At 37.8% G+C, this 13,306-nt stretch overlaps 2 protein-coding genes across 5 annotated transcripts in view; both read left to right on the top strand.

The window, feature by feature from the left end:
* LOC134851711 (uncharacterized) overlaps window positions 1-3,152 on the top strand; it is a 215,982-nt gene extending 212,830 nt beyond the window's left edge. For all 4 annotated transcript variants that reach the window (XM_063867924.1, XM_063867926.1, XM_063867928.1 and 1 more), the window contains one exon: window positions 2,586-3,152. In XM_063867924.1, the coding sequence (XP_063723994.1) occupies window positions 2,586-2,729 (144 nt within the window). In that variant the 3' untranslated portion in view covers window positions 2,730-3,152. The remainder of the gene's footprint in view (window positions 1-2,585) is intronic.
* Window positions 3,153-4,470: 1,318 nt separating this feature from the next.
* Window positions 4,471-8,455, top strand: LOC134851509 (uncharacterized). The gene is made up of 2 exons (XM_063867631.1): window positions 4,471-6,302; window positions 6,425-8,455. Exons 1-2 carry the CDS (start codon window positions 4,728-4,730, stop codon window positions 8,294-8,296), a joined length of 3,447 nt encoding a protein of 1,148 aa, XP_063723701.1. The 5' UTR covers window positions 4,471-4,727; the 3' UTR covers window positions 8,297-8,455.
* The last annotated feature ends 4,851 nt before the right edge of the window (window positions 8,456-13,306 follow it).

Genomic DNA, 13,306 nt, shown 5'->3' on the forward strand with positions numbered 1-13,306 from the left:
TAACAAACTTTAACGGAGCTCCAAAAAATAGTTCTGGTAATGAGTCACAGCCAAAACTACTACTAATAATTCTAACTCATTATTGTTACACGTTAATTCCGCACCAACTGAAAATCTTGATGAGTGTGAGATAGCTCTCCAACCGTCGGTATGGAGTTGCTTTAAGGCGGCCCCCATAATTTGCTTTAAAGCAACACATTAAACCTCGTTTGTTTGCCAACGTCAATGTTATTTTGTAAAAAAAATTACGGTATGCTGTTTTTTGCCGTTTTACCAAGAACTATTTCGTGATATGACCCCAAATCAAACCTCGAGTGTTTTTTCGTTATATTTCGAAAAAGTTCTTTTATCGCAGCTAAGTTAGGGATAAACAGATTGAACTGATTCATCGAACTTAATATGGTTTAAGGCTAATTTCACGGACCCGTCTCGTTTTGCTGTCACGGCGTTAGTCAAAAGGAAACAATCCTCCGTACATTTTCCTTACTTAACGTTGTGTCCCTCTTTAAACAGGTTTTCAATTGTCTCCTCAACCTTCGTCAGAACATGGATAGGGACTCGCTTGCTTTTAAATTGTATTGTCTGAAAGGGTGATGAAAGTGTGTTGCAACTTCGCAAAATTTATTCACAATTTTTCTCTTGAACAATTCTCTGAACTCATTAGAAATACGTTTGATGTACTTACCTTGAATTGGCGAGTTTGCTAATTGCAGTTTCTCCTCGATCCCCACTCGGTGATGAGCAGTTCTGCTCCCTCGGCGATCAGTCCTTCGGTTCCAATACTGCCAATGATACGGCTGATGATTTTTTTAACTTCGTCTGTTGTGCCATAAAAAAAATGTTTCCGATTTCATTTGGCATTGACTTCAACGCCAAACACTAATCTTGAAATTTAAGCTCATTGAAACTTTTTTGGGATATGAATGTCACCGGACTAGCACAAACAAATTGAAACTCCGTTTTCCACTGTTTCCGGCCAATCCGTAAACTACACAACTTTCTATTTTCTTTGTCGGTTTGGTCCCATACTGTACGTATCGCAAAAACTCCAAATTCATCATCATCATTGTTCTATCTTTCTAGTTTGCGAAATAAGTTTATTTCAATTCGATTGAAATCATGCAAATTTCAACTACAATCACCACAGACATTTTGCAATATTAAGCAAAATGACATCTCCAGCTACAATTAGTGCAAGTTATACTTCTCGTGGGACATTTCTCTCCTTAGTTTGGCTTCATCCATTTACCGCATTTATGACATTCTTCCGATCTTTGACTTTTAGGGTTATTCACCGATTGTGTTTTCATAGATCCTTGTTGATTTGTGCCAGTGGCGTTCTGTCTCCCCGAGCTCAATTTGTAACGTCCAAATTTCGATTAACCGAATATGAATATAAAAATGTCTATCACTATTGACTCTTCCTTGTAACCAAAATCGTAGCCTCTGGCTAGGTCACTTAGAGCTCCAAAACCTGCTCCATTCCTTCATTATCCCTTGGTTTGCGTCCAAAAAGAATGAAACTACGGTTTGTGATATCCGGTTCATTAAAAAACGCATCGGTCGATATCTTCCTTAACTCAGCGAAGTTAATATCTACAATTTTGCTGTTGGAATACTTCTGACAGAAGTGTCGTTGTTCATGTTTCCCCAACAAAAAGAGCATCTTCGATTTCATTCTTTTGTCTGCTTCTCCTCTGGTGCTGCCTCCGAACAACCGCTTTTCTTCATCCTAGCGACGGGTCTCCCCTTCTCTCCACACCCTGTTGGCTTCTGTCTTACTTCCTTCTCCCTCCGTTCTTGCATATACGTGCTTCTTCTGTACCTGCCGCTTCTTCTAACGTCGGGTACACATTCTCTGGTTGAGTAGAACTCTCTAATAGGCATTCGAGGTCTATCTCTTCTTTAGAAAATACTATTAACTGAAAGTTCTGTGCCAATCCTCCCAGGAAACCGGCGGTTATTGACACGGGCCGTGCCAAAACACATCTAACCCACTGTAGCTCGATTCCGTTTGTGAATGCGCCAAGTAGAAGTAATCTTAACGTTCCCTTAGTAACATAGATAACTCAGTAAAAACAGTTAAGAGAAACAACTTCAACTTCAAACGCACACGCTCACCACTGGCGATACGTAACCACAACGCTCCTTAGTACGTTCACTTTGATATCATTAATTCAATAACAAACGTCATAAAGTCCTCTAACATAAGTTACATAACAGTCTAACAGTCTCCACAAGACACCTACGACAAAATACATTGATGCGTAGACAAATTGGCAAGTGTCTGCCGTAATAGTCATGCTAATTTAGTGGTCGGCGAAAAAACATAGGCAAAAACATAGGAACTTAAGAACTATCGATGAACAATTATTCTACACCACAGTTACATGAAAACACCAGAAAGACCGTTTTAGTTTTAATTCGAGTTTTCACCGGCCAACGCGAGTTTTTAGTTTCATAGTTTTTCATGTTTGGTAGAAATGATTTAAAATGAAAGGTAGCAAATATTTACAGGGTGCTCCGATGATGTGTTGCTTTTATATTCTCTATCCAATGTAAATTTTGTCTTCTATTTTGGACAGGGTCGAACAAAGCGGAAGATGGGAGGAGTGCACCTCTCTTTGAACTCAACAAGTGAAGAGATCAGAAGCCACTGGAAGCAGATGATGCACGCTGAAGGATCCAGCATAGTGAAGTGGTACGATCTACAGGAAGACATGCACTAGTCCGCCACACACACACACACTCTCTATCTCTCTCTCTCTCTCTCTCTCTTTCATCCGTTTTAATCAACTGATGTGATCTATTCATTCGAAAATATAGCTCAGTCAGGCCAAACTGCCGGCAAAATATTTTTCCACCGACGAATTTGAACTATTTTCATTCGCATTCAATTGTTCTTTGATTGATTGCTAAACACTTAATAGCGTGAAAAAAAATAGTGAAAACACTTCAACCAAAAAGTACCATTCTCTGATAGATCAAAAAATTCGAAGCCAGGGGTATCCTCAAAATTGGCATTAACTGATCAAACGGGTCGAGATAATGTTCGAAAAAGGTTGGGTGGAACTAACTCAGCAAAAGTGTACACCTACTACTTTTCAACTAGTTTACCAGGAGTGGGTAATTTGAGTCCATTTCCTGCAACAGATGGATGCCCTTTTTGGCTATAGCTACATACCAAATTAAAATTTGAAACCTTTGCTGAGTCTTTTCCACAAACTGAATTCACTATAGCATTGATTGGAGTGGGTTGGTGCTCGGATTTATTCAAGACTAGTGTTTTCACTTATTCTAAACTGATTTTTTCTGTATAGTGAAGACGAGATTTCGACCCAAAAATTGAATGTTGTTTTACCTTTCAATGTTAGACTAGAAAAAAACTGAATCAATTACATTAAACTGTATTATTGTATATTTTGGGATATAATTATTTTCACGTCAATTGAGAGACGCAAATTGGTTTCTGTCAATTTTAAATGTTGAATAAATTAATTTTTTGGTACAACTTTCTTGTGAGGTAGTAGATTAATTGACTGTTTTCACATTTGACCTTTGACTATTTTGTTTCTATAGTTCAAATTACGATTTGCTCCAATTATAGAAATGATTGACAAGGATAGCTTGTCCTGGGACTACGAGAAAACAAGAACCGCTCACTGATTGGCAACTCCTGTGTTTTTTTTTCCATCGAAGAAATCGGCCGGTTTTCAGCTATCAAGGAAAAGGGGGATAGCAAATCATGCAAGATGCATGCACCCCTCGATGCTTGATGCTAAAATGATTTCCATCCCAAAGATAAGTTCACCAAAAAGGCATAGTACACTAAAACAGCCAAAAACTGGTCAGCTCAAGTGTTGGTATTTCCCCTCATAGATGAAAGTTCTAACTCGGTTAAGGAGGGGGAAAAGATCTGAAAACGCTCATGAGGAAACAGAAATTTCAAAGCGCAAATTCAATCACGTCGATTTAAACCTTTAAACCTAAGAGGCTTCCTGCAACTCAGAAGGTCTCGGCAAACATACAAATGAAGCTGGCAATTTAATTTAAAACAAGGTCGAAACACATTTTTGAATATACATAAGCAGTTGCAGTGCCTGACATTATTTCAAATCTGGCCTGGACCAATTTAAAAAGGATTTGTGAGAAAATAGACACCGGCAATAAAAACCAGCTTTGAGGGCTTACACGCAAAGTTTGAAGGCTAGGAAAGGACTCAAAACCATAACATAACTCCAAAATGGGAGGAAAATTACAAGAAAATCCAGGAAACCTGGTTTCTTACAGGCTGTTTGAGCTATTCAGATCTAATCCAGAATTCTCACAAAACTTGCATTCAAATAAACCCCGTCTAAGTTTACACAACTTATCAAAGAATGGAATAAGCAAGTTTCCTAAACATTGAGCAAAATATCTGCAAATTTCAAACTAGTTTGGTTGGATAAGAAATAGTTGGAAAACTCGAAATAGCAAACGTGCAAATTGGTGCAAGCATTTCGCAATAAATTGAAGACAACCAAAAAATTAGCTTATAACTTATTATTATTCGATAAGTGTTATCTGTTGGTAGATAGCGCTCAAATATAACTTTTGAGCTGCACTAAAGTACAGCAGAGACTGCCAGGCAGAGAATTTAGAGTCGCCAGTTATAACTAACGCTTAAAATAATAATACAGGGTTTGCGGGCTGTTCCCAATTGTTGGGTTTGGATTTGGGTCTGAAGAATGTCGGTGGCAGAGAAATCTCACGTGACCAGAAACTCTGATAAGCAATCAGCACTTGGCCGGGTCAGCTGCACAGCAACAGCACCGCCACGCTACCACAAACAAAACTCCTCGCGACGTGTGGGGGCCTCAAAAAGTTCATATCAGGAGAACCACGTGCAGAATCTAACCCGCAACCCAACGTCGCTAACCCTGCCGCCATTGACCCGCCAAAACCAACGTCAGGCCCAGCCACCCCCAAACCAAAATGCCAGACTTACAGTTCAAAGTAACCTCTCCTCGGATCAAAATTATAGCCAACAGGCTTCCTTGTCATCTTACCAAGACGAGGCTCAAAATATCTACGTGACCAACTCGGAGGGTCATAGTTATCATCTGAATTCGATCCCGATCCAGAGTCATCAAAGCGCAGACGACAGCAATGAAAACGCGGGAGAAAAGGTGTACGAAACAGTCAATCCAGCTGAGACATTTGAAAGTTGGGATCCCTATACGGATCACATAAACCCTGCTATCGGTCTTTACCCGCTTAACTTACTGGACGCCGACTCAATTTTGACTGATCCCAATGAAATCATCACTCCTGATCAGTATCGTAACTCGGCATACCAAGTCTCCGCTGATGAACATTACACGGAGCAGTATGTTCCCGGATATTACACGTTGGCACCATTCCAACCAGCCGACGATTTTGACAGCCAGGGACTCGTTTTCTATCACGACGCCTCGGGTCTACCGCTGGCGCCCATGGAATTCATGCAAAATGGGGAGATTACATACCCCGTTCCCGTTCAGCCCGATATGGTCATAGCAGCGACTCCCGGCGAGGAGTCGACCTTTCTCTATCCCCCAGGAACGGGATTCTTCGAACCACATCCTGGGTTTAGTCAGGAACAAATGGATCTGCATGCCTCAAATACTGGACAGGAGCAGCTCAATTACGCCTACTACTTCCACCAATTTGACGATCACTCGTTGAATCAAGAAGATTCGGTCACTGGAAGCGGCACTGCGCTAGTCCAATCTTATCAGGACGATGCAAACAGCTTGAGCGGCAACAATGTTCCGCAGAACACTCTGGAACTTTCTAGAACAGCTGAAGAGTTTTCACAGCTGAGAAGACGACAGGAAGACGAAGTTGAAGACATAGTCAAACTTACAGTTTTGGATCTCGTGAAACCGAAACCAGTTGAGAAAAGAGCTAGAAAGACAAGTGGCAAAACAGAACTCAAAGCGACACAAAATCTAAACAAAAAGAAAAATCAGAAAGTATCTGGTACGAACAGTGGTGGCTTACAGTTTGTTAGTTCACAAAACAACCAGTTGCTGAGTTGTGAAGTCATTGGGGGCGAAAGGAGTGATCAAACGGGGTATGAGGGGCCAAGGACTTCAAGTCTCTCATCCGCCACAACACCCAAGTGTCATCATCCCCCGAGTGGTGCTGGGGCAGAGTTAGTCTGTCTGAACAAGGTAGTTCGTAGAAGCAGGCCACCAAAAGAATCGATGCTGCAGCTGCAGTTGCACAATCAGAGACATCACAGTCAACTTGATCTGTCCCAATCATCAAAAGAAACAGTACGTTATTTTCCGTTTTTTTTGTTTGTCTGACAGTACTATTTTTAGACGGAAATTGTTTTAACATTCGTTGACGTTGAGCAGCAAACTTTTCAAAAGTTTTGATTATCGTTAAATTTCAGGAACAAAAATCGAGAGCTGTAACAAATTTTGAGAGACCGAAAAACGGGAGCTCTCAGAACTTCAGACCATTTGCGGCGTCTTCAATTGCAAAGCCCTTCAATCGGCCCAATCTTTCCAGGTTTCAGAACGCCAGCGAAGCCTTAAGTAGCTTGGCGTCTCCCTCTTTTAAGTCTTCATTGCAGAAGCAAAACGCGTCAACATTTGACCACGATTTGCAATCTACAGTTGAAAAGAAAATGCCAAAAAATCCTACAAACTTCAGTTTTTCAGAGCACTTGAAGGGACTGTCGCAGAAAATAAACAAGGAAATGGAAGGAAGTGAAAAAGGAGCGAAGCATACAGAATGTTTGCAGGCGGCTGTTGAAAATGTGCCATCGCCTCTTGAGCAATCGCTCATTGCAGTTGACAGAGTTCTAGAGAAAATTAGTGAAGGAACTTTTAACTTAGCAGATCTTGAGAAAGCGAACAAACACTTCGAGCCGAAGGCTCAAAACGGAACTCAAAATCATAATCTAATCAGTCCAGTAAAAATTGCTAATAAAAACTGTGAAATCAAACCGCCGAAAATAACTGAAAACTCGACTATTGCAAAACAAAAGCTGTTTCAACAAAAAGTTACTGAGAAACAAGCGAAGAGCGGACAGCCGGAAGAGAGGGGACAAAATGGAATGGAAGAACTGCGAACATGGTCATCTTTTTCATCGGCAAAGAATTCTGCAGAGAATTCATCGGCAGGTCGCTATTTGCAACCTCCAGATGTGATCATGCAATGCTCAGAGTTCGACCATGGAAAGTATCTTTTGAACCAGAAGGAGTCTAACTCTCCAACTAACTTCACTAAGCCCCCTTGCAAGGTCACGGCCGATCACATGCCACGAAACTGTGAAGAAGTGACCCAGGTTCCCAAGCAAACAACCAATGACAGTCGCCCTCTCGCTCAAGTTGGGAGTGAAAAAACTAGAGTCGAAATGAGTTCAGACAATGAGAGTAAGCAGCAGCAGGCAGTCTGTACTAATTGTGATGCAATTAAAACGACATTGTGGCGTCGCAATAAAAGTGGTGAGCAAGTTTGCAACGCTTGTGGTTTGTATGAAAAACTACACCGAATGGCAAGACCGACTCACATGAAACGTGAAATAATTCACTCTCGAAAGCGAAAAAGCAACCCGAACACAATCAAGCGAAAAGACAGAAAACGTCGCGCAAAAGTTCTAGAAAGTTCTACATACCAGCTACAAAAGATTGCTATCAAACCTTCGTTTCATCATGGCTTTAACAAACAAAATCGCCTTTCAGCAGTCCCGAGTAACCTAATTGGGAAAGAAGCAGTCTCAAAGTGCCTTAAGAGTCGTCGTCTGAAAGTGGCTCCTCGAATTTACAACAGACCCGTTCAAACTCTGACAGGAGCGGCTGGGCATGGCAAAAGCAACTCATCCTCTATGCACTCACGTTCAGTGATCTCAAACTTCCAGATTATTACTAACATTGCGCTGAAAACCGAAATCAACCCGAATAACCAGTTAATGCCAGCAGTCAAGCTAAACAAAACTCCTGCTAAATTTGAAGGCCACCATTACTCAAGAAACAATGGCATGAGCTCCAATTTAAAACAAAAACTGGGTTCGAAAGTTCCGAGGACATCTTTGACGCTGCCGGAAATAACTACTTTCAAATCTAAAAACCAGTGGGAATCACCATCTCTGGAAATAACTGGCTTCGGAGACAGAACTCGATCCACAGACATTTTCCAGCCCAGAATTGGAACAATGAAAGAAGCTGGGTTTGGATTTTCGGAAAACATGACAAATGTGGCTTCCTTAAACCACAGCCATGTGTCCACTAATCCGCAGGAAAACTCGCTATTGCTATGAAACAACATTTCTTCCATTTCAAAAAGCTTCAATATCAAAAATATTTTATTAATGGCATTTGGGCAGATTAGTTGTGGACAGTCTTTATTAACGAAATTAAACTTGGATTTTATTTGATTTCAAGGATTTAATTGTTTTCAATAAAAAAATGTTTTCTTCGCAGATCTACACAATGAATTTAAAAGTCTATAAAATAAAATAGTGAAATTTTTGGTAACAAATTAGGTAGTTGGAAGATCTAGATAGAAACTTTTTAATGCTAGATTTACTTGGGGCTTTTGCTTTTTATGTTAATAGGAAAATTTGGATTATGGGCGACGTCAATAACCAATTTAATGAAATTCGTCAACCTGATAATTATCATTATTTCATTGATTTTTGATGAATGAGTGCAGGTAAAAATTGTATATATATATTTTTTTCATTTTGATACTGTGGCGATGAAATCTTTCAGATCGTTTGATCTCTTGCTAACTAGATCATACCGCCTTCGTTGTCTTCTAACTCGAAAGTTTCTCCGTCTTAAGCTATTGTCGATTTCCTTTTGCTGCTTAACAGTCGTGGAGTGTCCCCTTGCACTTCTATGTTATCGAGGTCTTCAGCAGGCCTCTTTGCTCATTTGTTTCTCTCCTTCTTTTACTTTTGTGGCTCTCTCTACCTGCTACATTTTGCACTACCGGCTCCGATCGTTCATAGATCATTAGCGATTATATTATCATTTCATAGCAAGTGTTGATAGAAAATGCTTAAAATACAATTTCATACTACGCACAAATGCTTATCATACATCCAAACATATTCATAGACCAAAATCAATTGTATGAAAAAAGTAAAATAAGTATTTTATACATACTATGAAATTTTATAGTAGGCATTTTCGCAACACTGGAATTAAATAACAAGTATTTGGCCACCTTTTCTATCCCAAATTCTGAATGAACAAAGCAAAAGTATTTTTTACAGTATGGCAGTTGTATGATAAGCATATTTTCCTTATTCTATGAAATTTTATGAAAAGCATTTTTTTTCAAAAATTAACATGCAAAAAATGTGTTTCGAATTTTTATGCTTTATTCAAAAACGCATAAACCAAGCATTTCTATCATAGGAACTCCAGATTGTAAGTGGCAGATACCACGCAGATTAACTACATTTGTTAATATTAAACATAAAAATTGATGTTAACATTTTCTGTAAGTTTCTGTAAAAGTTATTTTGTAAGTTTTTGTATATGTCTAGAAGTTTTCGGTGTTTGAATAAAGTTGCAGGTTTTGTTACAAACTTAAAACGTTTATAATAGCAAATGAGAGATAAAAATCATGTTTGTGATTTTAAAAACATTTTGTAGTTTTTTTGGATTTTGGGTAAAAAATTAAGTCTGGACTACGTTACAGACAAAAAAGCATTAAAATTTGTCCGCAATTTTTTTTGTCGTAATAGGTTTATTGGAGCACTTGAGCGAGTGTAACCAAAAAGGAGCAAAAAAAACATTACCTCAAAAATCTCTTCCTTTCTACGGAAAAATGCATATCATACGACTTTCGAAAACTAAATTGTATGATAAGCAATTGTTAATGCCAAAGTTGCTCTCATGAAACCAAAATTGTCACTTATTTTTTTGCTTATGCTTTAAACTACTTTAGGATAATTTTCGAAAAAAAATTTGATTGAAAAACTGTTTATCATACATTTTTCTTCCATGAAAACTGAATGATAGGCATTAATTCTTTAGCCACCACATATTAAATTGTATGATAAGTTTTTTTCGTGATGGACAACAAATCGAAACAGTAACTACAAAATGACACAGTATTTTTTAAAATCTATGAAAAATGGATTATATTCCTAAGACTTTTGATGCCCATTTAATCCTATATAATCCAATATAATCAATCAGAATGATTATTGAGAGTTTAAAAAATCCATGAACTTGTTTTAAATTTATCTCACAACTTGTTTTGTGCAATTAATACGCATTACGGTTCATAATTTTTAACAAAATATTTCAAACTTTTTCGAATTTTTAAAACATGGCAGTTTAACATTATATTCGCTTAAATCCCTAGGCCACTTTCTGCGTGAAAAAAGGGGGTTAAAGGTTGAACGAGTTAGGTTCAAAACTAAAGAGAGGAGTTTGATCGTATTTCCAGTAAACTCAAAAGCGAGTATCTTATTTGGCTTCCGAGGTTTGGAAAAATTTTTATATAGGCTTCAGCTTTTTTTTACCCAATCTTTCAAATGATTTTTTACCTGTTTACACAGAGGCAAAGCTTCTCTTTGCAAACACTTGCGAAAACACGACGAAAAGCAGCTCTATAAAGTGCAATAATAAACTAGAAATAGGCCTCGAATTAAAAAAAAATTCGGCATCCTCTGAAATTTGGAGCTGCACCCTAAAAGTTTAAAAAATTACACACTAACCACTCAGCCGCGGAAGCTTAACATGAACCAAACACTAGGCACAAATTTTCACAAATTAAGCAGTGAACAGATGCTTTTCAGTTTTCAATGCTACGTTGAATATTTTTTTAGCCTTTTTACTTGCGAGGAAGGTCAGAAAAAAAAGAAGGTTCGTAAAATCACAGAAATTTGATTACAAGTGTAAAAACGTAATCAGTCAGCTGCCCATTGAGCGCGTGTACAAAAAAACGCAATTTTTTGGTTCTTTTTTGTCTGATTTGTCGCCACTAAGTCATTCTATTAAATTAAAGGATAGCTTTACATCTATGAAAAGCTATCCAGCCTGTCTTAGCAAAGTCCATTTTCTGATATCCCCACATTCCACATTGCCTTATTTTCTTGGCCGAAACTTTTTTTGCTCAAGACATTTTTCCGCGTCTAGAATTTTCACGTGGCACCACTATTGCAACCGTAACTGGTCAGGCTGTGGTAGACCTAAAGCTAGAGGTCAAGAGAGAGCAGGGGATCACACACCATCATTGCCATGGCAGGGGATCGATTAAACGATCTGACGGCCTCGAAGTGAACGCCTTACCATTATCATAAGTGCCACGAGTCTCCAAACTAGTCCCCACGAGTCTCTTGGTGACTTTTAACCTCAAAGTTGTTAAAATCAGTGTCCAAAAAATTGGAAAATTGACAAAAAAACTTATTGAATATTGTCATCTAAAGTTGGGCTTTTAACTAAGCTAAATATCTATGATGGATTCAAACCAAGCAAAACATAAGCAAGGGACCGGAATTTTTATTTTTTTTGAAAAATTCTCATGAATAAAAAAAATGCAGTCATTTGCTGATGTTTTGCCTTGCTTTGAATGCATAGTGGGAATTTCACCTTGCAGTGCTTCGTTATTTAATAATATATACTTGAATTTTTCCAATTTTAGATTTCTATCCGTAGAAAAAAATTAGCAGTGCCGCCATTCTAGAGTTTGATAAATTCACTTGATTTTGATATTTCTGATTGAAGCCTAAAACACCCCATGCTGAAATAAAAGGTTGAAGACTTGTTATGCAGACTTGAATTGCTTGTTATTTGTTGAGTTCCCGCAAAACTAAAAATGTACCTCCAAATCAGCTTTTTTCTGTACACCTTAGAATCTGTTTTGACTTAAGTTAGTGACAACCGTAAAACTCAAAAAAAAATTCGTCGATCATCGTTTTACTCATATCAAATTTTCAATTCAATTGTTATTGTTGCATATCATTTTTGTCATTGTTAAGAGTAATTAAAATTATTAATACTACAAAACTAGGTTCTAAAAATCATTAGCAGAACGGAATGAAAGATATATCATGTAAAAGAGAAACTTCAATTTTTCACGTTGTCCTAGTGTTCAGAAAAACTGGTGTAATTTTTTTTTGAAATTTAGCTCAACTTCGAGATAGGAAGCAGCGAATAAGCGAGCTGGCGAGCAGGTTCATTTTAGAGGAAAAAGACATGAAACCTAATTTTCATGCAGTTAACTTATATTTCAAAGTTCTTATTGCCTTTTTGGGAATAAAAACTTACAAAAAATAAAAACTATTACTGCAAAAAAAATTTTGAATTTTTTGAAACTTTGTGCTATTTTTTGTTTTTCTATGCTTTTTTTGACAAAAGTGTTATCCAAGTTAATTTGCATGTTTTACTATGACTGTGAAAAGTGCATAAGCTCTAGGCTTTTAATCAGAATTTTTTAGCACTCCACGCACAAAAAAAAACAACCCTAATTTGAAGAAAAAAAAACGTATATTTTTCTAGGATTATGCACAGAAATCGGTTATCAATGCTTAGTCAGGTATTTATTTCGACCAATGTATATTGAAGAGCTTTGCTTGCTGTCTCTTGCAGAATAAGATCAAAATTTCGGTATTTATGCCATATACAAGCGTACTTTATCATTTCGTTCGGGTACTGAATAAATTGCAAAATTATTGAAAAGCAGTGACCTGTTCCTAGAACAGCCGCCACCTGTTCCTAAAATAATAACTCAACACAGGCCCTCGTGGAAATCCATAAGTTTACTTTTTCAGTGTGAAAATCTTGTTATTTTTTAATTATTATTTTCCATTCTGCATATATGGATGTTGCGTAACAAACAAGATTTTTTTTCGGCTACAGCAAAAAAAAAGATTTTATAAACAAATTTTCTTAAAAATTTACTCTGTCAAAATTTTTCAGAACAAAGTCTAAGTCCTTGCCGCCACCTGTTTTTAACCAAAAAAGTGATTACTTGCATAAAAAAACACAATTTGTCCGTTGCATTAAAAGCTTAACTCCTAAAGTGTTACTTAGAAGTAATTGTTGACTGCAGAAACGAGGCATTTGTAAAACTCGACTTGAAGACCATTACAATGCCAAGCTCGGGTACTTTGGTAGTAGTTTGGATTCCGCATACATTGTACTTGGAATCCGCAGAGTTTGCGCTAGATTTCGCAACATTTCGAGAAGTCTTTGAAGTCGGAAATCTGCTGGAATCGAAAGACAAGTTATAAAACCGAGCTTGGCGTCGTCATGTCGGTAGCCAAAGCCTTTGTAACATCTCGAAGTTTGGCTGATGATCAGAA

The sequence above is a fragment of the Symsagittifera roscoffensis genome, chromosome 7, assembly GCF_963678635.1.
Source record: "Symsagittifera roscoffensis chromosome 7, txSymRosc1.1, whole genome shotgun sequence".
Classification (NCBI taxonomy): Eukaryota; Metazoa; Xenacoelomorpha; order Acoela; family Convolutidae; genus Symsagittifera; species Symsagittifera roscoffensis.